Source organism: Etheostoma spectabile, chromosome 6 (genome assembly GCF_008692095.1).
Source record: "Etheostoma spectabile isolate EspeVRDwgs_2016 chromosome 6, UIUC_Espe_1.0, whole genome shotgun sequence".
NCBI lineage: Eukaryota > Metazoa > Chordata > Actinopteri > Perciformes > Percidae > Etheostoma > Etheostoma spectabile.
The window spans coordinates 12,006,214-12,031,925 of NC_045738.1; the positions used below are offsets into that span (position 1 = coordinate 12,006,214).

General features: G+C 42.8%; 1 protein-coding gene across 8 annotated transcripts in view; it reads left to right on the forward strand.

The window, feature by feature from the left end:
- pou2f2b (POU class 2 homeobox 2b) overlaps positions 1-21,604 on the forward strand; it is a 40,638-nt gene extending 19,034 nt beyond the window's left edge. The window contains exons 1-16 of one of the 8 annotated variants that reach the window (XM_032518652.1): positions 5,727-5,836; positions 10,519-10,584; positions 10,754-10,788; positions 11,291-11,347; positions 12,338-12,457; positions 12,670-12,990; positions 13,278-13,383; positions 13,483-13,574; positions 13,730-13,870; positions 13,970-14,111; positions 14,185-14,363; positions 14,634-14,831; positions 14,988-15,187; positions 15,790-15,858; positions 16,204-16,277; positions 18,486-21,604. In XM_032518652.1, the coding sequence (XP_032374543.1) occupies positions 5,782-5,836; positions 10,519-10,584; positions 10,754-10,788; positions 11,291-11,347; positions 12,338-12,457; positions 12,670-12,990; positions 13,278-13,383; positions 13,483-13,574; positions 13,730-13,870; positions 13,970-14,111; positions 14,185-14,363; positions 14,634-14,831; positions 14,988-15,187; positions 15,790-15,858; positions 16,204-16,277; positions 18,486-18,814 (2,184 nt within the window). In that variant the 5' untranslated portion in view covers positions 5,727-5,781 and the 3' untranslated portion in view covers positions 18,815-21,604. Of the gene's footprint in view, positions 1-5,726; positions 5,837-10,518; positions 10,585-10,753; positions 10,789-11,290; positions 11,348-12,337; positions 12,458-12,669; positions 12,991-13,277; positions 13,384-13,482; positions 13,575-13,729; positions 13,871-13,969; positions 14,112-14,184; positions 14,364-14,633; positions 14,832-14,987; positions 15,188-15,789; positions 15,859-16,203; positions 16,278-18,485 lie in introns of those variants that run through there. The other 7 variants (XM_032518651.1, XM_032518649.1, XM_032518656.1 and 4 more) reach the window with 7 other exon arrangements.
- The last annotated feature ends 4,108 nt before the right edge of the window (positions 21,605-25,712 follow it).

The window sequence follows — 25,712 nt, forward strand, 5'->3', positions numbered from 1 at the left end:
TGGGTGAGGGTGTAAGGGAGTGAGCGAGAGAGCGAGAAGAGAGAGAGAGAGAGAGAGAGAGAGAGAGGTGAGGGGGTCAAACAGCAATCCCTTGAATTGAGAGCCAATTACTGTAATTGTAATCTGGATTCAAAGCATTGAGACACAGCAGTGACAGGCTCATCCAAGAAAACCGCGGACGCACACATGCAGGCACGAAACAGACAAAAGACAGCGTTTGTGTGTGTCTACATCTCTACGTGCTGTTTTGATTGTTCTGTGAAACTGCAGATGTGCATGCATTTTGTGTGTATGTGTGACTCCCTGTCTCCATTTTTCTCCACTGAATGACAACTCAGGAGTTAGCCTGCCAATCAACTATTGTACTCTTGTCAATTTAATAATATTTCTGAGTGCTGACCTCCACAGCGCTACAACCATCGCTCCATGTGTGTATTAGCCTGAGTGTGTTCCTATATATTTCTCTCTCTCCCTCTTTCACCTTAGTCTAACCCCCACCCTCCCTCCTCCCCTATCTTCCTCCCTTGTTCCCTGTCTCTCATTCTCTCCTTTATTAGAAGAAGATAGTGGGAATCCTTCATCTCTCCTCCACTAATTCTCTCCGTTATTGTCCCTCCGTTCGGCCCTCCCTGTCTCTGCACTCCTTCACTTGTGTCCTCCATTCTTTTCTTGCCGTGATCTATATTGCTCGTTTTTTTCCCTTTTTTTTGCTTTGGCCTCGCTCCCGTCCTTTCCTGTTAGGTTTTAGAATTTCCTCATTCTTTCTTTCACTCTATCACCTCACACATATGTCATATCTTTGTCTTTCCTGCTCTTTTTTCTCCCTCGGACCTCATCCCTCCATCACCATGTCTTAACTTCACGCTCTCATCCTCTTTTCCTTTCTACCCTGCTGATGTTACTTCTCCAGGCTGCCTCATATTCAACATTGTCCCTTTTTGCTTTTTCATCATCATAGGCTCATTTTGTCAACTCTATGTCCCCCTCTCATTCCTCACCCTCCCTCCCTCCATCCTTCCTTCCTTCCTCATCCCTCTCTCTCTCCCTCCCTCCACCCTATTTGTTCCCTGGGGAGGTCAGTAATAATGGTAGTGATGGAGTGAGAGAGGGAGGTGCGATTATTGTCTTGTCGGGAGTCAGAGGAATCGATCGGCCTAGAAATATGAGGCGCGAGAAAGAGCCGCTGTGTCAGATACAATAACCACCCGCTCCCGGGGGCTTACACACATACATACACACACATTTAGACACACACACAATCTACAGACACATACTCGTATTTGACACAAACATACACATTTATTTTGTTCGACGCAAGTGCAGACACTGACACGCCCGCACACTCGTACCATCTTTCTTTTTCATTAAGGCAATGCACACACATCCCTCTTCTTCTGTGGTGGAGGAGAGTGGCGAGGCAGCCCAATCATCTACATGCTTTGATCTGAGATAAAGCATAGAAGAAGATCTGTTCTGATCATTCTTCATGCACAGATAAAGGGCAAGGTGAGGAAAATCACTCACACACCTTTCACTCACGTAGCTATAAACAGACATAAACACACACATACACTCGCACGCCGCACGAACACGCTCACACTGAGACCTTTCACTGCTGTTGCCTGGCAACGTGGCCGAGTGTCCAATCCGAGCTGAGAACAGTGGCCAGTGATGTCACAGCTGCTGCTGACCAGCAGGTCTGAGAGAGAAAGAGAGACAGAGGAGGAGAAGAGAAAGTTTGAATTGGAGAAAAAAAAGGGGGAAGGTTGCAAGAAAAGAGTGGGATGATGATGAGAGGGCTTGAAGAACTCACCGAGGTGAAAAAGGCGATGGATGGGTGGAACTAGAGCACATAGACTATGCCTGCCATAACTTAAGTACTCACATTTTTTGTATTTAATTGGGTGAATATGGAGGCTTGCTCTATACAACAACCTGCTTAGTCAGTAAAAGTGAACAGTTTGGTATAAAGTGGCCTCAATCCTCCTCTAGCTGGCTATAAAGGCCACCAGTCCTTCCCAGTAGACCCTCAGCTTTTGTGCCAGAAGAAGAAGAAGAAGAAGAAGAAGAAGAAGAAGAAGAAGAAGGGGTGAGAGGAGCGAAAGAAAAAGATTTGAGTTTCAACCTTGGTAGCGCCGTGGGAGAGAGCGGTGTCTGTCTAGACAATCCCGGCTCCCTATGGGCTGCAGAGATGATATAGAGAGGAGGGGAATGATGTGAGAGAAGGATGGACGGGCGAAGGGGCCAGAGGAAAAGGAGCAATTGAGAGGTATTAGGACAGGAGAGGAATAGGTGTTGTAAAGGTGTAGGTGGCATGTATGTGTGTGTGAGATGGCGCAGGTCCCATGGTAGCCAACAGTGTGAGTGTGTTTTAGCCCCTGTTGCTTCTCATACAAAACCTCAACCTCTGTAGTCTCCACACTGCTAGACCTACTGTTTATAATCCCGCAACTCCTCATGGGGCTACACCTACACCACACGCACACACACACACACACACACACACACACCACACACACCACACACACACACACACACACACACACACACACACACACACACACCACACACACACCTATACACAAGACTGGATTTTTAATCTCTCACCTCGTAGAATAGAGTCTAGCTGTCGGACCGTGTGTAGGACTTGGTGGGTCCATCACTGAACCGTGCTCTGTCCCCTCTATAAGGAGAGGAATATGATGGATTATATGAATTAGAGCCAGTGTGTGCTGCAGGCCTGAGGCTGCACTAGACATAGGAGGACCAAGCCGTAGAGGGATACTGAACTGGTTTGGAAACCTCTGAATTGTCCCTGCAATGACCCATTATACACATACAGTCTCTCCCAGCGTCCTCACCCCCAGCTAACATCTTTTCTCCCAAAAAATATTTCCTATCTCTCTATCTCTCATCTTCATTCCCATCACTCTTTCCATTTTCCTTCATTCCCTTCCTTTTTTTCTGTACTATTCCTCTTTTTCTTCCTTTTAGTCACCCTCCCTGCCTGCCTCTCCCTCTCTCTCTGACAGTGGAGTGATTGATGGCACTCTTGAGGCCTCCCCCATCCTCTTCCATGGGGTCTCAGCAGTAGTGTGTGTGTGTGTGTGTGTGTGTGGTGTGTGTGTGTGTGTGTGTGTGTGTGTGTGTGTGTGTGTGGTGTGTGTGTGTGTGTGTGTGTGTGTGTGTGTGTGTGTGTGTGTGTGTGTGTGTGTGTGTGTGTGTGTGTGTGTGTGTGAGAGAGAGAGACACCGTACGAACATAACTTCTGTAAGTGACCAAAACACACTCATATTTTCAAAATAATTATTTATACATTTATTCTATTTTCCAAGTTATTAATATCCCAGTTTATTATGTAGTATGTGTTAATATGGCGTCTTCAATTGAGACCATGTGCCTTCGGCCCAAAATTATCTAAATGGTGAGGCTGGAGTGTTGCTAGGTCTGTTCTCCATGGTAACCAAGGATCCGACCTCCTTGGGGCAGGAAGGCCCCCCATGGCCATGAACTGTACACACACACACACACACACACACACACACACACACACACACACACACACACACACATTCACCAACCACCTATTTGAGCCACTCAAACAAATGTGCAAACACACACATGCGCAAAGACACACACTTTGGTAGTTATGTGGGTAGATTGAAATTTGAACAAAGGTCACGGCCATTGCCGGGCTGCCCAGACAACCTCTGACCCCGAGAAACGCCCCCTCCCCAATGCACAGTCTGTCACTGTTGGGGATGGGCCTGGCAGTCTGTCCGTGCATGTCCTGCTAAGGCCAAAACAATATCACAAAAATACTGTGGCCAAATAAATTGACCAAACTGAAGATTTGTCTCAGGCTGTAAGTCTGTACTTTAAGGTGTTGGAATGTGATATTGGTTGTTTGATTAACACCACCTAAAAAAGAAGGAACTGGGGAATCAAATACTACTCTGACTGTAACTAACTATTGACAGATAGAATAATCAATGAATTGTCTATAAAATGTCATAAAACAAGGTGGCATCATCAAAATCCCTTTGTGTTCCAATTTCAGGACATAACCCAACAACATTCAGTTTACTATAATATATTACAAAGAAAAGCACAATTTTTGCTTGAAAAATACTTGAAATGTTTAATTGATTACCAAAATCAACAGTTTTCAACCTCAGGTTCTGAAATTTCCTTCGGGATGAATATAGTATCTATCTATCTATCTATCTATCTATCTATCTATCTATCTATCTATCTATCTATCTATCTATCTGTTTAGGCCATATCCAGCTGTTAACTGAAAACACCGTGCTTTTGTGAGTTTTCTTTAAAGAAAGCTCAAGTAATGATATTGTCCTCGTGGTAAGTATATATTTATGTATCTCAGAACATCAGTATTTGTATGTATGAGGATGGATTTTAAAAGATTTCTCTGTATAACAGGGAGTACCCCCAGTGCAGCACCATATGCATTTCTCAATGTGCGTCTATCCAGCAGTACATTGGGCTGTTGTAAATCACCACATAAAGTATTTATAAGGTTAAACTTGGGAACTCTGCTGCCGTTAGCTTTTGAATTAGTGAACTCGAACCAAGGGAGAAGGAAGGGGAGGAAGGGGGGGATCAGCCTTGTCCCCCTCTTCCATAGATGGAGCTTATTTTTTCATCAGGAATAAATCAAGAGTGCCACCTTGTGGTCAGCTTGGCTTACTGTCAAGGCAGCACGTTGACACTTCCAGATTTGAAAATCTAGACCGTATTTTTGCTGAAACATGCTATTTTGCTTCCGCAAGATCATTCCCTGACTCTAGATTTTCACTTATTGAGCAGCTTCTTAGTCTGTTAATCCTAGTGGGCAGCACTGATAGTAGCTCATATCTAGTTCATCTAAAATGTTCCACTTCCATGCCCCATCTCTCCGTCACATGTAGAGATTCATAGTGTGGCTTTCTTTGGTGCATCGCTATGTGCAGCCCACAGTATGGTGTGGTCAGTGGTACAGTGAGTGTTGTGACTGAGTTTTTCCTTCTGTTCGGGTTAGAGTGGAGCTATGGCTGAGGATGTCTCACATCTTCTCTTGTTAGTGCCGACCTCCCTCGGCAGACCACCTAACTCCCACTGATGTACTCACTAACAGCAACCCCACAGTCACACATAGACACAGATATGCCCATGGAGAGATTGTCATGACTCATGGTAGACAAAACAGTCTATGAGAGCTTGTGAGAACATCTTAGAGTTGAGAGAAAACTCTGCTCAGTTGAGTTTTGGATAGGTTTTGAAGGTACCCTGGATCACATATATCGTGCAAAATGTATCATACACTCTTCGGTCAATTTGTCAAGCCTGTTGTTTTTCTCTTGCATGTGTGAGTGAGTGAGTGAGTGAGTGTGTGTGTGTGTGAGTGGCTGTTTCCAGCCGCGCCATCACTTTCCGTCAGCACCCGTCATCCCCCTCTTTTTCTCCTCGTCTATCTCTTCAATCTTTTCGCTCACTCACTCTCCCACTCTCTAACCTCTTGTGTGTCCCCCATCCTTTTCTTTTTTTCTTTAATCTTGTATATTTCTCTACTGTGTGCCGAGTTCCTACTCTTTTGAGGCTTACTTCCTGTTGTATGTTGCAGGATGTGGGGAGGAGGTGGGGCTTAGGGGGTGTGGACTAGAGAGAGAGTAATTCTCTCAACCATATGATTTAATACACTCCTCCTTTTTGGTTTGAGTGAGAGAGGGAGAGTGAGAGTTTTTCTTTACGTGGAGCACACTCTCTCACACAGACACAGATATGACCAAGACAGCAGCAATAGCGGCAAAGGACTTCTTCAGTATGTGGTTGCCAGGTGAGTGACTGTCTGTGCAGCTCATGCTGGCCTTCATTTACCAGAACCAATTAAGGTGTGGTGTGTGTGTGTGTGTGTGTGTGTGTGTGTGTGTGTGTGTGTGTGTGTGTGTGTGTGTGTGTGTGTGTGTGTGTGTGTTGTGTGTGTGTGTGTGTGTGTGTGTGTGTGAGAGAGAAAAAGAGAACTGTGTCTACGCTGTTGATTAATGCCACTGGGTTCTAACAAGCTCAGCTAATTAGAGAACATCAAAGAGCGAGAGGTGGTACGAAGAGCAAGATGTGGCTGGATGGATGGATTGATGGGTGGACGCCTGTCGCAGGCAGAGGGAAAGGTCAGACACCTCGCCATCCCATAGCATGCCTTTGTGTGTGTGTGTGTGTGTGTGTGTGTGTGTGTGTATGTATTTGTCCTTATACTGAATACTGAATGTCAAAAAAGCTTGAGGAAAATACAGTAAAAGTAAAATGTCTTTTGAAATGTACTGGTAAGGGAAAAAGTGTTGCTGCCAGTAATTTCCTATATTGGTATTATTTATCATTTGTCATCATAAAACACCTTTTCTTTTTATTGTTTAGCAGCGCGGTTATGTTGCATTTCTGTTCAGTAAATAGAAACAGTATTTAGCTGATAAGGTTTCTTTCCGTGCAACTTTTAAACCGGTGACCGGTGTTAACTTTGTGTGTGTGTGTGTGTGTGTGTGTTGTGTGTGTGTGTGTGTGTGTGGTGTGTGTGTGTGTGTGTGTGTGTGTGTGTGTGTGTGTGTGTGTGTGTGTGCGTGCGTGTTTTGTGTGGTGTGTGTGTGTGTGTGTGTGTGTGTGTGTGTGTGTGTGTGTGTGTGTGTGTGTGTGTGTGTGTGTGTGTGTGTGCGTGTGTGTTTTGTGTGTGTGTGTGTGTGTTGGAGTTGTGGGGGTAGCACAGATGATTATTTTACCCTTTTGATATTTAGATTTATGTCAATTATTCAAAACACATTTTTAAAACCTTACACACAAAGACACTTGTTTAAAGAAATACAGATAATCAAAAGGGGAAATGCTGTCATGCTCCGTATTTAAAAATTATGAAAACAAAAACACACAGAAGACCCCTTGTTTTGGTGGTCAGCTGAGGTTGAGAGGAGTGACAGTTGATCGACAGCGAGACTCACAGAAAAGCAAAGCAAGCTGTTCTCACCAATTACCAGAAATCAATTTTAAAATGTCAATTAGCTCATATTTCTCAGTCTTGATGTGCAGATAAGATTTCTTCATGGACTGATTCATAGGTTTAAAATAACCGAGACACATCTCCACCTGATATGATCACTGCTGTGACCTCCGGTAAATGACTCTGACCAGGATGATACCTCCTGACCACCAAACCGCAACAAACAAGAACACCAGACATAAGATCACAATGCAAATAAAACAAAGGTCCACATTAGAGTAATAGTTGAATGCAAAATAACTAAATGTCAGAAAAAAATTGAATTATTCATTTTGCATAGTGAAAAAGGGTGAGGCATTTTGTACATTTATTAAGGTTGATTTAAAAAGTTCTGCAGTTCTGCTAATTAATGCCAAAATCATAAGTGACTAAATTAGGAATTTCCCCAATTTTGATTAATGGTACCATATATACTGTATATATTCTATATATTCCAGAGCTGCATTTATTTAAATTCTTATTTAACATTTTAAGTCATTTTTTGTAGTTGACAATGCAGACAGTAACTTAACACAACCAACAGTGTAAGCAGCACCGACCATAATAATGCTGCTGTGCCACTTTAAGATTTCCTTTAGCTTCTTACTTTATTTTTCGATTTTTCTTGTTGGTTCCTTGCTTTGTTCTTAAATTCTGTCTTCATTCACTTATTTATACTTTCCACATCAACTTATGTCTTTATCTTCATCCAGATGTGCGAAAGCTATTGAGCTGGACAGCCAAGTCTTCTAAATGAAAAATATTTATTTTCTCTTCTTCTTGGTTTTTGAAATCCGTAGTTAGTAGGTATGATGACTCCTGTTCCCAGACACCCCCCTTGGGGCTAGGGTGGTGTCCTGAATCAGGAAGTGGGTGAGGGGTAGTTGGGGGGGAGTTCAGCATAGTTGCAGTAGAGTTTCATCTTAACCAAAATACCCAGAGGAGAATAACAGAAACAGTCCAGTCTGAGCACAGACACCGTTGTTCCTTGTTCATTTTCTATTGCATCATTTATTCATGACACAGGATTATGCAGCGTTAAATTTGCTCTGTTTAAGATACAGTGAGTATTGAGCAGCTCTCTGGTCTCGCTGGGTAGAAGTTAAACCCTGAGCTTTGCTGTAAGATTAGTACAACATCTTAATGAGGGACGAAATAGACATAGTAATTTAACCTTGTACTTTAAAAGAAGTGCTTCTACTGTATATTAACTTTTTTACCACATATGCAAAGAACAAGGGTTTACTGATAAGAGAGGCTGCCTCTTATTTCCCCCACTTAATTCATAACATGCAACTGCACTTTGTTGAGTAAAATTAGTTGTGTTTGTGTGTGTGCAGCAATGTGTTGAAAAAGAGAGGGGAGGTTTTAAAAAGATAGAGTGAAAGAGAGGTAGAGATCAGGCTAATATTAATAGCCTCGCTGACAGTAAGTGTTGGGTTTAGCACTCTACGTTCAACCCGGTACAAGGGGAAGTCGGGAGGGGAAGTGAGAAAAAGACACAGCATCTTGATATACTGTCCCACTACTGTATTACTGACCACATTATCCACCATGCTACTGTCTGTAGGCCATTTTGAACCATGAATCAATAAACACCTTCCCCGGGTGTCCTGCGAGTAGGCAGTACGGTACCAGCAGCAGCACTTTGGGAACTTCACATTACAGCTGTTTATGAGCTGGACAATCATTTTATATGGTGGATTTGGCTTTGGTATCGTACACAGCACATATTGGTTGGAGCTTTTTTTTAAGTTTTATTGGTGTGTTTCATGAGAGGAAGACATTGCATTTTCTAACAGATATTGAGCAACATTGGTCAGTTTTTTGGTTTCGCTAAAAGCCATGGTGGCCACCCAAAACAGGAGTCATATGCAACGATGGGATAACCACAAATCAAGTCTAATAATAGCTTAACCAGATGTTTGCATCCACATGGCGGGTGACCAAATTAGCTTTTTGCAGAAGTCTGTTAAGTTTGAGGGAAATCCTGTGGTCAGTGTGTGCGTGTTCTGACCCAATGTTATAAGTGTGGCGGCAGTGTGAAGCTTTTCATGCTGATTGACACTTCCCCTAAAGACCATGTACCAAAGTCCACTGTTCTCACTGAAACAAATGTGCTTGTGCTGCTAAATGGGCTTTTGATCAGGGAGCGGCTCATTTTAAGTTATTTTCTGTATAATGATTGTACTGGACTGATGGTTTGGTTATTTGAAAATGACATTAGGTCAGTCAGTGGTGGTCAGTGGAGCAGTCATTTTCTCCATGTGTTACTGCTGCCCCCTGATGGTGAAAACCAGGCTTGACCGCTTGCTGGCATCGTTGAAAGTCTTATGAGAGTATTTTCTGCATTAAGTATTTCATTTTGATTAAACCACAGCAATAAGCTGATGTGGAAATTAAAATGAATAGTGTCTAGTGTCTCTTTCATGTGCAACGTGAGAAACAACAAGGATGAGGAGAGGAATGGTAAAGGGGAGAGGAAGGGGTGAAAGGGGAGAGACAAAAAGGAGGAGGGAGACAGAGTTTATTATGCAGGTGGCAGATATAATTAGTTGGTCGTTGGGCAGATTTGCATGTTTTCACAAAAGGGAAGTAGCTCTGCATGTGTGTGTGTGTGTGTGTGTGTGTGTGTGTGTGTGTGTGTGTGTGTGTGTGTGTGTGTGTGTGTGTGTGTGTGTGTGTGTGTGTGTGCGCGTGTGCGCGCTTGTCAGGGGAGAGATAACAAGAGCGAGAGAAGAAAAAGGGTTCAAATGGACAAAACAAAAAGTTGACTTTCAGTTTGTGGTTTCAGACAAATAAAAAGTTTTGTAGTGAGATGATACCATCGGGTGATTAATAAAACAAACCCACTACACATAAAGAAGTGTAAGACATGTAAACCACACACACACATACACATTCATGCACGCATGCATATGTTCTTTGAAAACTCTCATGCCCATCTCTCATACACTTTCTGCTGCCAAAATACTCCACTCCTTTTCTAATGGCTAGAATTAAAGACTTGAGAATTTCATGCCTCCCTCACTTCACTGTTGTTGCCATAGGGACTGTCCCAATACAGTATCAACCAGGAAGTGATGTGGTCTTGTAATGAATGACACACAACATGAGACATTTTTAGCGTTGAGTTGCTCCCACGTAAACACCTTGAGTTAAATTTAGAACAAGCAAACACCTTGGGTTAACCTACCCTTTTGTTAAACCACTTATTGGAAAGAATGAATGAATGTGGGCTGGATTCAACTTGTGAATGATTCAGCCACGATGCTTGTTGTACAGTGTGTAGGACTATACAGGACTGTGACCTGAAAACACTCTTAACCTATCTAAAAAAACAACGCCCTGGCCATCCTCTTTCCTCTTTCGTCATCAAGATTCAAATCAACTGCTTGGTGAATGTATTCCTCTTCTGTCTGTATTTTTTTCCCCTCTCTGACACAGATTTAAGAATGAACCTTGCTGACTTATTTATCTGTGTCTTCCTGTTACAGATATCAGGATGTCAAAGCCAGTAGAGGTCGAGAAGGTAGGGGCTGAGTCACCGATGGAGGGCACAGGTAAGATGTGCTGCTGTTAGTGGCAGCAAATAATAAAATAAATATAAATAAGATATAAAAAGTAGTTCATGCATCCTAACGTACATCGCAGTTTGGTCGTTTGTGCGTTTGTGCGTTTGTGCTCTAGCACGTGATTAATTTCTCACTTTTTCCTTTCCCTCCCACGTAGATTCAGAGCGGAATGGACCTGAATCAAATCACCAGGTACATCTGACTCCTGTGATTCTAACGGCTTATCTCCCACCTCTTTCATCTACATAATTAATGCACAAAATAAGATCGTTGTACAGCTCGTTATTTCCATTGTTGATTATCTTGATTATTTTATTGATTATTTTGTATTCTTTGTTTTTTAATCCTTAAGTCCTTATGATGTCAGAAATGGGGAAAAATGCCAATCACTGTTTCTCAGAGGCTAGGAAGACATCTTGAATAGCGAGTTTTGTCTGAGTAACAATTTTAAAATCCAAACATATTTAATTGCTAATAAAAATAAAAGAGAGATTAGCAGCAAATCTTCACATTCTTTATAAATCAGTAACACAATTGTTAAAAAAAGGTCAAAATTATTTTTAAAAACATGTCATTTTCTGTTGATAAATCAACGTTTTGTAATAGTAAATAAAATAGATTAAATTAAATATAATGCATTTAAAGTCATTTAAGCAAGTCATTTCTAATATGAAGTCTGTTCCATCTCCTCTAGGCTCAGTCAATGAAAGTCAATCCATTTCCCCTTTCACCAACCCTGAGCAGCAGCAAGGTGAGTGTGTAGGCCTCTGTGTGCCCTCACGTCTACCTGTCTGACGTTTACCCTTAATGTTGTGTTGTGTGTCTGTCTGTGTGTGTGTGTGTGTGTGTGTGTGTGTGTGTGTGTGTGTGTGTGTGTGTGTGTGTGTGTGTGTGTGTGTGTGTAACTGAACTGCCTGTGCATGTCTGTACGTATGTCTGGTCTTATGTTTGTGCATCTTTTGTGTTTTAACCTCCCACAAAAGGTGTATTGACAGTATAGCTGCCTCATCTTTGTGCATTCAATTTTTCTTTTGTTGCGTTCAACGTTAAGGTTCACAATGTGTCTCTCCACCCAGTCCTGAATGTAAACAAATTCACTAAGTATGATGACACTCTCCCTTCACAAAGCCTATGAGAAGTGTAATAAATCTATAACGCTACAGCTTTACCAAAAGATGAAATTGTCCTAATTTGCATACCACAAGAGATATGCAAACCAATACACTGGTAGAGCCCCCCCCCCCCCCCCTTGCCAGTTTAAACATGCCTGGTCCTGGGAGTAGAAATCATCCCTTTGTACAAGGAAAAAAGAGACTAGTGGACGCTCATTGCCTGAGACAGACTAGAGACACAGTTCTCATCAGTTTACTGATTATCAGTAGCATTAATCTGAAAATACCCATTGAATTTAAATAATCAACACTGCCTATCATGATCTTGAAAAGCCAGGTAAGCTTATGTGGTTGAAATAATATGTTTGTAGTTGGTCTTTTTGACCAAGTTTGGGTAAGAGTGGTTCTTTGTGTTTTTTATATTTGATAATTTTTATCTTTTTAGTGCAGGCATGCTTTTAATAGTAATTCTCTACAGTTTGTTGGAAAGGAGAAGTGTAAATATTTTCAGCAATGGGATGAGGAGAAGGTTCTGGAGGCATAAAACTCATTTTAGGATTTGTGTTTTTGATACATTCACGTTTAATGATCTTCTGCATTTGCCGCCCTTTTTCCTGTCTTCCACACAGCATAAGATGGAGGAGTGTGGTGAGATGTCCCCGGCCCTTCCTCTCTCTCACGGCCCGACCCCCTCACAGACTGCACTGCAACATACACAGCTCATGCTGACCGGCTCCCAACTAGCAGGGGTAAGCCTAACTTATGTTATAAGGACACAGACACACACTTTGCTTTGCTTTTAACCTGCTCGCTTCTCTTGTGCTGCTTTTTGAACACTTTGTTTCCTTCTTTGTCTCCCTTTGCCTTTTCTTTCTTTTCTACTTTATCTTAATTCTCTCCTCTCCTCTCCTCTCCTCTCCTCTCCTCTCCTCTCCTCTCCTCTCCTCTTTCTCTTCGCCAGTTAACAGCTCTGTTGCCAGCGCAGCAGCAGCTGTTGCTGCAGCAGGCTCAGGCGCAGCTCCTGGCTGCAGCTGTGCAGCAGTCCAGTGCAGCCCACGCCGCTCATGCTGCCCACGCAGCTGCCCAAGCAAATCAGCAAGCTCAGGCAGTTGCAGCAGCAAATCAGCAAGCCCAGCAGCAGCAGCAGGCGGGACAAACGGGGCAGCAGGCCCAATCGCAGTCCCAGGGACAGAGCACACAGGAACAGATAGCCCAAAGTGTCCCTGTCCCACCTCCTCCACCCCAGCTCACCCTCTCCCAGCCAATCCAGCTCACCGCCCAGGTACTGACTGCCAATCAAAGCCACTTCCTGCTGAGCGGCTTGATTGAGGAACCAGTATCAAGCCATGAAACAGTTATTCTTGCATGTCTATCATATCTTTATTGATTCAAAGTTTCCACATTTTCTCGTACGTAAGTTTTTCCTACTCCTTCAGTGTTTTCTGTACATCCAAATCTGTGGAGATGACAAACTAACACGTTTGTGTGACTGAGCCATCTACCTATCTCTTATAAAGTCATACATTATTTTTCTCTCTCTAATCTGTCCATTCTGTCTTGATTGAACAGGACATACAGCAGTTGCTGCAGCTTCAGCAGTTGGTGTTAGTGCCCGGCCACCCGCTCCCATCCCCTGCCCAGTTCCTCCTCCCACAGGCACAGCAGGGCCAGCAAGGTGGGCAGGCATCTTACTGAGAGGGTGTTTTGTGGTTTTGGCAGGAAGAATTTTTTCTTGGTCATAATTATAATTGGAAATTTGCTTCTTTTTTCTCAGGACTCCTATCGACACCAAATCTTATTTCGCTACCTCAGCAAAACCAAGGGAGCCTGCTGTCTGCTTCAACTAGAATGGGACTCCAAGCACAGGTATGAGGAAACTTTCAAGCTTAGATCTGTGGAAAAGAAAAACACAGCCTCTGCACCAGCGATAAACCAACACCTGTCTCTCTCTCTCTCTCTCTCTCTCTCTCCTCCTCCCTCTCATTCTCACTTTCATTTCTCTGACGTCGAACCCTCCACAGCGAGATAAGAGTATGGAGGTGAGCGGTGTGACCACAGTGCCCTCAGTGACCTCTCACCCTGAGGAGCCCAGTGACCTGGAGGAGCTGGAACAGTTTGCCCGCACTTTCAAACAGAGACGCATCAAGCTGGGCTTCACACAGGTAGGGAGAGACACTGTGCATGTGTGCATGTGCTGGTTACATTAGCAGTTTCTTAGTCTTTGATCTATTTTGACTGTACTTGTTTTATCCCTTCACAAGGGAGATGTTGGTTTGGCCATGGGGAAGCTGTATGGCAACGACTTCAGTCAGACCACAATCTCCCGCTTTGAAGCCCTTAACCTAAGCTTTAAGAACATGTGCAAGCTGAAGCCACTGCTGGAGAAGTGGCTCAATGATGCAGGTGAGCTTTCATCAAACAGTCCTTTACATTTATGTTTAAAGTATGCAACAGTTATAATTAGTCTGACATATAGTCTGTTTTTATGCTTGCTTTCCTTCATCAGAGACCATGTCCACAGACTGTACCATGCCCAGCCCCAGCTCCCTGTCCTCTCCCTCAATGGGCTTCGACGGGATTCCTGGTCGCCGCAGAAAGAAGAGAACCAGCATCGAGACGAATGTACGCGTGGCCCTGGAACGCGCATTCATGACGGTAAAATAAAAACAAAAAATTATAATTAATTAGAAGAAAAAAAAAGCTGATTGCACACCAAAAACATGGGTTTTATGAGATTTTAAAGCATCATCTAAATACTGGACAGAAATTTGTTAAGTCCTTATTTTTCCGCAGAGCTTTTAAAGATTATACTCATGTGTTAATACAAAAGATGCATGTCTTGGTGTTTTTAACTTTCTGCCTCATGTGGCTGAAACGTAGCACTACTGAAATGATCTGAATTCCTGTCTCTCTCCCTTCCTTCAGAACCAGAAGCCTACCTCAGAAGAGATCCTGCTGATTGCAGAGCAGCTCAACATGGAGAAGGAGGTGATCCGGGTCTGGTTCTGCAACCGCCGGCAGAAAGAGAAACGCATCAATCCCTCCAGTGCCACCCCTCCCTTGCCCAGCCAGCCCCCCACTGCCCCCCCAACGCACAAACCGTCCTGCTACAGCCCTCACATGGTAAAAATCCAACATGGACCTCACTCTTGCATGTGTTAGTTAGTTGTGTATTTTAATGAATAGTAATAATTAAATGATGAGAAAATAAGCGTGTCCCTGTTTTTCAGCTGTATGTAGTTTCAGAAACCTGAATCTGTCTTTCTTTCTCTCTGCCAGATGTCCAGCCAGCTGTCGCAGGCCGTGACCAGTCTCAGCACAACAGTGACCACCATGTCGCCCGTCTGTCCCCTGACTTCCAGCCTTACCTCCACCCACCCCTCTCTCAGCTCCGCACCCTCCCCAGTGACTCCTCCTCCTCCCCGCAGCACAGCCAGCCCAGCCACCCCCAGCCACAGCACACTCAATCTTAACACAGGGTAAGAGACAAGAGATGCTTACAATACACCACCTGGGATTCCCCCATCACTTAGTTGACAGCAGTTAGTTACCCAAATTATGAAAGAAAAAATATGTTTCCCACTTACCTTTACGGACATCTTGCCAATCAGATAGTTTTCATTTAATTTGGCCAGGTTTTAAGATATCTGTCTCTAAATGGAGCCAGTGTGCTTCAACAGAATGGCAACCTCCCAAACAACTTTATGTTTCACTGCTGTTAGCACCACAGACCAAGTTCCATTCATTGGGTCAGAAGCAAAAATCTCAAAATGATGGCAAAGGATATTTCAAAACTTCTGGAAAATTAAACAAAGTTGTGGCCACCACAACTGAATACATTTAGGCAAAAATATTAAGGTGCCACATACAATGTTCACCACAAATACTGTCCTGCACAGTACTCGGTTCACCTGCAGTTTGTAGTTAAATGGTTGGTACCGTACAGACACACAGTGATTGTTTGTGCATGCACAGACACACACACTGATATCCCAACATGCCCTTTGGGCACCACTGCTTCCCCTGTGCTGCAGTGTACTAACCCTGCGTGCGTTTGTGTGTGTGGTTCTTGTGTTCACAGCTTATGGCGTATGGGTAAAAAGAACGGTGACGTGTCTAACTACATCACCGATTTTGCTGCAAACTTGAGGTGAATGCGACCGAGACACACACATGCAGATGATACAGCACAATGCACTTGTTTGGTGCAGAATACTGAGTTATTGTGATGAATTGCTTCCAACAGCCCTAATAAATGAGAGTTTTGGTGTTTTATAAAATATTGTTCTATTTCTTTCTGCATTTCTAACCTCTTGTTTACATCTGTACAGCCAACTGTCAGCTAACTACTGCTCTTTACATGTGCAGGGCTAAATTTACCCTCCGCTTGTCCTTGCTGCTAAACCTGCTTTTTTTCTTACCTTTTCTCCTCTGCCTGTCTGTGTTTGTGTATATGCTTGCATGTGTGTGTGTGTGTGTGTGTGTGATACAACAGGAACACTGTGATGGGAGTTAACACAGGGATGAACCAAGCCCTCCTCGGTAACAATCCCCTGGCCACTATCCAAGGTGTGTGTGTGTGTGTGTGTGGTGTGTGTGTGTGTGTGTGTGGTGTGTGTGTGTGTGTGTGTGTGTGTGTGTGTGTGTGTGGTGTGTGTGTGTGTGTGTGTGTGTGTGTGTGTGTGTGTGTGTGTGGGTGTGTTGTTTGTGTGTGTGTGTGAGAGAGAGAGAGAGAGAGAGAGAGAGAGATGCTGAAATGGGTTTTATTGGGAAGATAAAAAAGAGAAAGCTTAGCATAAACAGAATAAAATGTACAGGTAGAGGTCAAGGCAGAGATGGTGTACTTTAGTATTTAATTTCTGGGAAAAGCTTAGGTTCACAGAATACATAAAAATACACTGAGACAAGTTTTTCTGTTCTTGCAATACTGTACATTCTCCTCTCAAACCCTTGCACAAACATTACACTTATATACTCCTACACACACATAAATGTTCAAACTCACGTCCCCTCTCACACACCTTCCTACACTTGAGATCACCACAAGAATAGCACAAGAAATAACTATCCTGCAGAACTGACCACCAAACAGTTGAGACTACCATCAGCTGTGCTAATTTTTAATCACACTTGGTGGTAAGAAGATGAAAGGGGGGAGGGAGATCTATTAAAATATAGGAGTGTGATGATGACTAATACAGTTTACTTAGGTAGGTGAAACAAATTGCACTGGTAGAATACAGACTGGAGACACGGATGAATAGGCAGCCGTGGGTGTTTGCTCATCCAGAGTACGGAGCAGCTGAGGCAGAAAGAGTTGTAGAGAGGAAGAATGACTCATTTCTCATTATGTTGCTATTAACATCCATGACTCCATCCCTTCAAGTGTGTGAATGTGTGTGACGATTATCAGGTTGATGCATGGGCTGCGTTTTTGTGTGTGCGTCTGTGCCGTCCCGCTCATCTTTAGCCTTTCATCTCTTCATTTCATCACTGTGTTCATCAAATGTGATTATAACTAAAGGAGAAATGTACCCTAAAACATTTAAAGCTGTGCTGACACTGTTGTTGGGGCTGTTTCTTGCATTTCATTTAACGTTTTCAGTTTAGACCATCAACTTCAAATATCAGACATTGAGAGTCACGGTGCAAGAGCCACATTTTGGATTTACTGTTTCATACCACTTTGATGCTCGTACACCAAGGGACCGATCACTGAGTAGGCAGAAATAACAATTTCTTCACCCAAAAAGTAGCCTCAACAGACCATGATGCAGTGCAACCACAAGACATTTTGAGTAGTATGGGGGTTTAATGCTTTGTCCCCAATGGGGAAAAAAATCTGTTTTACTGTTGCTATGCAGTCACAAACATTATTAGGCTGCACACACGCATGTAGTATTTATTGAACGATAGGTGTGCTGCATGAAGCACTATTCACATAGAAATCCATTTTATTTCTATGGCAATCGTCAACCTTGTTTCCATAACAACAGCCCACTCATGTCAGCTTACCTGTTGCTGTGCAGTATCTGATTCCAAAAGATTATCTTGCTACAGATATTAGATAATATTAAGTTATTCTCTATTGGCTCAGTGTTGAAATTGTGTTTTTTTGACAAGTTAAAGGTTTCTAAACTCTCACTTAAATTATTTCCCCCCCAAAAAACAGACAGGTGCACTTTTTACACGGAAGCCACTGTGAGCATCTTGTGGCCGCTCCCTACGCCTTAAGGGTTCAGTTTTAGAGGTTGATTGCCGTTGATTGGGTTGGCGAATCAGCTGCCGCCCCACATGAAGGTGAAAAAGAGAGGGACTGAGAGTGAGTGCAGTGTTAAATAAGGAGTGACGAGGTGAACTCAATCAGGTTATCAGGGTGGAAACAAAGCAAGTCAGTGGGGAAACAGGGAGGAAAGGAAGTGAGGTACAGGAAGCGAGGTAAGTGTGTAAAACAAATGTAAAAAAAGATTGAAAAATAGGGATCTTTAGTACACTAAGCATTTCATTTTAAAGAGGTGGTGACTTACTTCAGCTCAATATAACTTATAAGTTCAGGCACTTAATGGGGCTTGGCTGTGTACTGTAGGAAATTATTAAATTCAGTAGTGGTAGATGAGGAGGCCTGACAGAAAATTTATAACCCCAAAAAGATGATGAAAACACAGCATACAGCGACTCTAAAGGGCTGCATTTGACTAATTAAATGAAGCTGATTCTGAAATACTGTAAAAGTAGAATATTCCTTTTTTATCTTTTTCTCTTCTGTCCCTCCCTTAGCCCTAGCAGCCAGTGGTGGCCAGCTGCCCCTTTCCAGTCTTGAGGGGGCCAGTAAGGTGATGCTGGGGGCCTGTGGGAGCCAGGGAGGGGGCCTCCCCTCCTCCTTCTTCCTCAACCACCCCGCCCTCCTCCACATGGGCCAGAACCCCGGCGCTGGACTGCTCAGCGCTGCCATAGCCAAAGCCTCCCAGGCCTCCCCCTTCCCCTCGGCCAGCAGCATCAGCCCCACCCTCTGCTCCCCCTCGCCCTGCTCCAGCCCCGCCTCTTCCTGCTCCTCCAGCGAAATGGCACACAGCCCGCCCTCTGTTGGCGGAGCCAAGATTGAGTGACAACGCCAAGGGCCAATCAGAGAGGAGGAGGAAGGGGGCAACGACAACCTCGCCTTTCACACCAAAGCTATCTCTTTCTCTCTCTTGCGCTCTTCTTTTGTTATTTTATTTTTTTGCAATGGCCCTCTTTCTCTCTTTCTCTCCCAGTCTTTCAATGCCAAAAATACACAGAATGAAAGAGGAGAAAGGGAGAGAAAGAAGTGAAAGAGAAGAGAAGGGAGGGAGGGAGGGGAAGATTGAAACCAAAAATCTTTATCTATCCAAACAGATGGAGAGGAGGCAACGTGGGACCTTTTTGTCAATAACACGTTCTATCGACATGGCACCTCTCCACTCTTTCTCTCTAAAGGAAAACAAACCAATGACTCCTTAACGAAGAGATGGCAGAGAAACGTGTCGAAGTGCATAAACCAAAAATGACAAAAGATAACTTTACTATGTGACAAAGGAATGGCGGCAAGGACAAAAAAAAGAAATGGAGAGGAGAACTGTGCTCACGTTTTACCTTTTTTGTATTATTTCAAAAAGCTGCGGGTCTGAAAGAAGAGGAGTAGGGAGGATAAGTTTAAACCAAAAATTTACCTGAGGAGGAGGCGTAGGAGAAATACACAATGACAAAAAAAAATGACAACCATACCAAATCCCAAATACCAAAAACCAAAAATACGGAGAGAAAAGCTTTATTCAAAGGACGTGTAAATACTGAAGCTATCCAGGACCAGGACTATACTACTGCTTCTCACATACACATCAAGAGCCAATTCATCCTGCCATTGACTCATCTTGTCTGTGTCAGCTCATGTGTCTCTTTTAGGTTTTCATAGATATATTGAATCATTTTGTAAGATTGTTTTTGAACCAGTCAAGAGTTCCTGTGTGAACGAGGGCCGCTGTATTCCAATGTGTTAGTCTCTTTACCTACCTCTGGTTCTAAGAGCATAGAAAGCTTTCCCCGCTCCTTTTTTATTATCTCTTTTTTATGTCACTTAGTATCCATTTTAAAAGTACAGTTGGGATGTCTTTTTTAATTATTTATTAGTTACATTTTACAATCCAACTCCTATTTATTGTTGCAGCTATTTCCTTTTAAGTCGTAGCTTTTTGGGTTTGAATCATTATCAGTGTCATCATCAGTGTCTTCATTATATGCATTTGTGTGTTTTAACGTGACTATTCTGTGGCGATAGCAAAGACGCAGGTGAAAAGATGTTCACCAAGTGCCGTAGATGCAATAGAGTTGGCACGCTGCGAGTTTATTTCACGGTGTGAATGAATTTATTAAGACCTAAACATCTGACATTATGTGCTCTTAATCAGACCACTCTTTCCTCACTCTTAAAGATAACCCATTATCAGTGACTCCGTGGCAAAAGGAACATGCCCTGGAAACTTCACACACTGAAAATGACATAATAATGTTTGCTAAGAGTAACGGCCACTTTGAAAGTATGAAATAGGGCTGTGATTGGAGATTTAAAGTAATAACCATTGAGACTGAAGGCTAAATAAGTCAATAAAGCCAAGTTTAGTCACAGCCAGCTCTCATTCCTGCCTCGTCAATCAGCATAGATGCCCCAACACCTGTCTGTCTAGACATGTTTACTGATATTTGTCTGTTTCCATCATCACTTCATCAATCACATTTCACTGTCATTTTCCACCTCAGACTGCCATTACTTCTTGGAAACCAAAGCATTTTCAGGGCTGGGCTGTTCTTAAGGAGCCTCAGCCAAGACATATGAACACAATAAAGACACAGAGGGGCGGAGAACAGGGCGTAAGCCCCCTGGTGTGATTCCCTTCCACCTGGCCCGTCCAAAAACCCACGGGGGAAGCTTTATTTAGGGAACTGATCCTTTACTCCAAACCCCCAGAAAGAAGGGTACGCTGGGACATCAGGGTGAAGGAGGGACACACTGTAGTGAAGAGGAGCAGGCGTCACACTTTTTGTAAGAGGATACCAAAAATAAACCCAAACCAAAAAAAAACACAACCCAAGGAATAACAGAAGCAAACCAAAAAGAACCCTAACCAACTGTGGCTGGAGGGAGGAGGGGAGGAGAACAAAGTGCAGGTGTTGAAAGAGGTGAAGCCGTCTGTCTGTCTGTTGGCTTTGGGGCTGCGGCATACACCCAGCTCTGAAACTGTGTAGCATGGATGAAGGGATGGATAGACAAGCAGATAGACAGGCAGACAGACAGGTGGACAGAAGAAGGAGAGACAATTCCTCCCCTCCTCTGCCTCTCACTCTCTCCAGCTCAGCTCTCTGGTCCTGGATGGAGCTAAACGCAAATGACCTCACTGAACTGAAATCTTCTAAAAAAAAAAAAAGAAAAGAAAAGAAAAAAAAAAAATCTGTTTTTATTTTTCTGTTGGTTGGTTCTGATTGTTTATCTCTGCTGTGTCTCTTGATGCTGTTTTATGTACTGTACTTTAGTGCTTATTACTCATTTGGAATAACGTACTCGCTTACTTACTACAAGAGCTCCTTATTTTTTTCGTAGTCGTGCTAGAAATTTTTATCAGGTGGTTGGAAAAAATACTGTGAAAATTTAGCTTCCAGATTTTTATTAGATAAAGAAACGGACTGTCTTGGCAGAAAAAAAGACACACAAAAAGCCAAAAACAAAGAGTTGAATAGCAAACCTTAAAAATGCCAAACCAAATAACTGAACCAAACCAAACACAGTAGAGAGGAACAGGAACATGTGGGCAGAGAAATGGGTCAGCTTGTATGAGGTAAAACTGTGCGTTTTTCTGTGCGTAAGTGTTACTGGAAGGCCAAATGGTAAAAAAGAAAAGAAAAATGAATAGGGTCTGCAGTGATGTCTTGTCATTAATTTTGACCCCAGAGACAGCATTATACACACTTCAGACATTGTAATACACACAGCAGCTGCCTCAGTCAAGTTGATAGTTTGAGAGTTGGGCGTAAATGTATCCAAAGAATATTTGGTTTGATCCACACCAGAAAACAGTCGACACACGAGAATCGTCTCACGAACCGAACTTCAGATGTGGGGTTTGCACCTTGAAGGTGAAACTTTTTCTCCACATTGACTCTTAGACGGAATGTATCTGTTAGTGCTTCTATAGATTTTGTAGAAAAAAGATCTATGTTCTACTGCTTACTTATCGCTAATGTATTAAAAAGAAAAAACTTACAAAAAAGACTTTGAGGAAAAAAAAGATCCTAAAAAACATGGATGATAATGACTTGATTTTAGACCAAAAATTTTAACTATCTCTCTTTGGACTTTTTTTATTTCTCCTTATTAATGCTGATTTAGACTTTTGATTGTACTATTTATTATTCAGGGTAGGGCTGATTTATTTGCTTGTTATCTTTTTGCCTTGCTATTTATTTGTTAATTTATTTCTAGAGGTGCTTTTTTCACTTTCTGGGATGTATTTGTGATGGATTTTTTTTGCCCCCTGCTGATGTTCTTTCTTACTTCTTTAAACCAAATTATACCAGAAATGCAACCACATGTCCTGTAGGGTCTTAATAAAAGAATATGGCTGTTTGGATGGTCGGCCATAAGGATATTCTCCTCCTCACTGAGAGAACTCATCTCCCAAAGGGGAGGGGATGCTCACAGTAGTGAGAGGCAGCACTGTGTGGATGAACACCTCATCATTTGCAGAAAGTTTCAAGGGAAAAAACAATAATTTGGTAGAGGCTTTTTTAGACAGGCAAATATCTCTGTTTCTCCTGGTAATAAGGCAAAAAAGGTTCAAAAGTTCAAATTCTGTTTTGATGGAGAATGTATAAATGTAGTTAATATGTGGAAAAACTTCCTAAATTATAGCCTGAGGTGTTCTTTGAGACATGGTGCTGCTTCTGTCCTCTATTGTCTTCACAGGGAGAACACACTGAAAGCTTTACAGCTACACTACCAAAAAACACAAAAGAAGAAGATTAACTGGGGCAAAGGCTAAAGTTTACTAGACAGAGAGGAAAGAAAGAGTCAAGAGAGAAGAGGGTGATTTTGGATTATAAGCCGTAAATTGCCCTCTAACTTCTCACTTTGTCTCTTTCTCAATTTCTTTTGTTTCCACTTTTCTAGAAGTTGATTTCAACGTTTTTCTTCGTCCACTGTAGGATGTAAAAGAGAGATAGTTCATCATATACCTCATATTCTTTGATGATAAACCAAATAGATGAATGCTTTAAAATGCAGAGTTCAAGTGGGGATCAGGGTACCTGGATGGTACGTGCGGACAGTGTGTTTGTGTGGTCAGGAGCAGACGCAGTGAGGCCGGGTCAAAGGTTGTTGTCCTAAACCACACAGAGGTTTGGGGTTGATCTGAGAAGTAACAGATCATTGACTAGACTGCAGTTTTCTCTATGGGATTTAGAAGGTACCTTTTGAGGTCAAAGGGCCCCACTGGTTCGTGCGCCGGTCCACACACACACACGCACGCACACACCTTGTCCCCCTGGAAAACACCCCCACTGTCTGTGTTGAGCTTTGAACACAGCCCTCTCCTCATATATGGTCCTTACTGCTTCCTCCCTGTCAAACACGGACTGTGGGCTTAAAGCTGCTCTTTGGCACAGATCTAGGATTAAATCTGGATGCATTTTTGGGCTTAAAAAAGCTTCAAGAATAGTACCTCAGAGCAACTTTATCACCAAGGTTGCCGAGCCCTCTCTCGCCTTTAGGTCTTCAGTTGCCTGATGAGGGAGCACATTGACCAGTTGATGTCCATGTGTACCAGGGAGTGCCGTAGGGCAGGTGACTGGGGAATGGCTGAGGCCGGGGTTGCTAGGTGACACATCCACGCACTTCTCACGACTCTGTGTTTGTTGAGAGAGTAGAAGTTGGAGGGAGAGGTGAGCATGTGATTAAATCATTTTGTTGCGTTGCCCTCTCTGTGCATTCCGAGGAAGTGGAAGCAGGGCTCTGTTGCGTTTCTGACGAGGCACCCTTTTGTGAGCCTCAGGGTTTGAGGGACCGGGTGAATTGTGTTCATCTCTCCGGTGGGGATACCCCCTTAGTGAATGATACCAAAGTCAATGCCTCACCATGGGATCCAGCACAATGCACACACTCCCTAAAATCCTGATGCCCACCCAAGTGTTCAGAAACTCGATTTTTCTCCTCATGGCTTAAATGGCAGCATACTTTTTTTCCTCTCTCCACAAACATACATCATCTCTACAGGTTTAGAGATGAATGTTTACAACAGCATCTATCAAAGAAGCTTCAAAGGAATAGCTTTACTTTTAAGGAAATATAGTTATACATTTTCTTGCCGAGAGTAAGATAACAGCCAGTGAGGACTACACAACTACAGGAAGTGATTGCGACCCAATGAAACCCCTGTACAACCACAAACTTGCTTTTACACTTTAAAATATTTGAATTACTAAACTTTGGAGGTGCTGGTAGGCGAATTTTGTTAGACACGTGAATGAATTAGAAGCACCATATTCAAACAAAACTGAATATATACTGAATCAGTAGCTTTTAGGTGTTAGGCTCCCCTTACTGGTATGAGAGCACTATTTTTTTTTTAGCTCAGCCTTGATTTACAGTACATTACTGCCTGGTTCAAAGGGTACCGAAAGACACTGAAAGCCACATAAATAATTATGCTGTGATAAGTGTCTGCTGAGCAGTCATCTTAAAAACAGAGCTTGTGTAGGCCGAACGTTATACTGAAAGTAACAATTTTAAACCGGTTTAGGCTGAACTTGGCACTGAAATGAAGACTTAACGAATAGTGATGTGTTTGCTTACTGCTGTGTATTGGAACAGTGATGCATTCATTTTGCTTAGAAACAAAAAAAAATAATTGGTGAGTTCTTTGAACTGAACTGAACTAAACAAAACTAATTAAATTAGCAAAGTCATTGATCATTTTCACCATATTTGGACAGAGCCTTTCCCCCTGTTTCCAGTCTTTATGCTAAGCTAAGCTAACCATGCACTGGCTGTAGCTTTTTATGTACTATACAGATATGAGACAGTCAATCTTCTCATCTGACTCTTGGCAAGAAAGTCCTAAAATGTCCTTTAAAATATAAGAATCAATACTTGAAGTTGTCATGTCAAGATAAGTAAAAATCTCTTACAGAGCAAATATCTCTGGACATGAATGCATTAGAGATGGATCTGTTGTTGGAGAAGGAGAGACAGTGCGAGCAGAGCAAAGAAAACAACAACAAACAAGCTGCTTCTACTTCCGCCACCACCCACTCTCATCCACGCCATACATGCTCTTCTTCATCCCTTTCTTCTCTCTCTCTCTCTCTTTCGTTCTCTCTCTCTATTCTACAATACAGCTTTAGTCCAAAGGTTTCTCCAGCACCACAGCAAAGGAGTCAGATGTTAAAGAATAAAACCAAAGAGCTCTAACTTGACCTTCTCTTCAACACAAGCCTCCCATGCATCTTTCACCTCTCTCTGTCCATCCATCCCTTCCTGCTCTTCTTTAGCTCCTCCGTCACCTAGCCAGCCCGTCTTTGAAGCATTAACCTCAGCTATCCAAAGGGGATTAATAATAATGATAATATTGATGATAATTAAGATGATGATGAAATGTATATTTTTAAGTATTTGTCATTGGAAAAATAATCTTCACATAATTATGACGATCATGATGATGATGATGATGATGACGACGATGATGATGATGATGAAGTTTCTCTTGGTATCTTTGTAGCTGTTCTGATCCTTCTTAAGTTCTTGTCCTTTCCGCTCATGCTGCGGGAGAGTACTGCTTAATTCCCATCAGCCCTCTCTCCCCCCCTCCCCTCCCTTTCTCATTTGGTCTACCCAATGTTTGGTCCTAACGTCTACCTGTCTGACCTTCACCCCTCGATGTGTGTGTGTGTGTGTGTGTGTGTGTGTGTGTGTGTGTGTGTGTGTGTGTGTGTGTGTGTGTG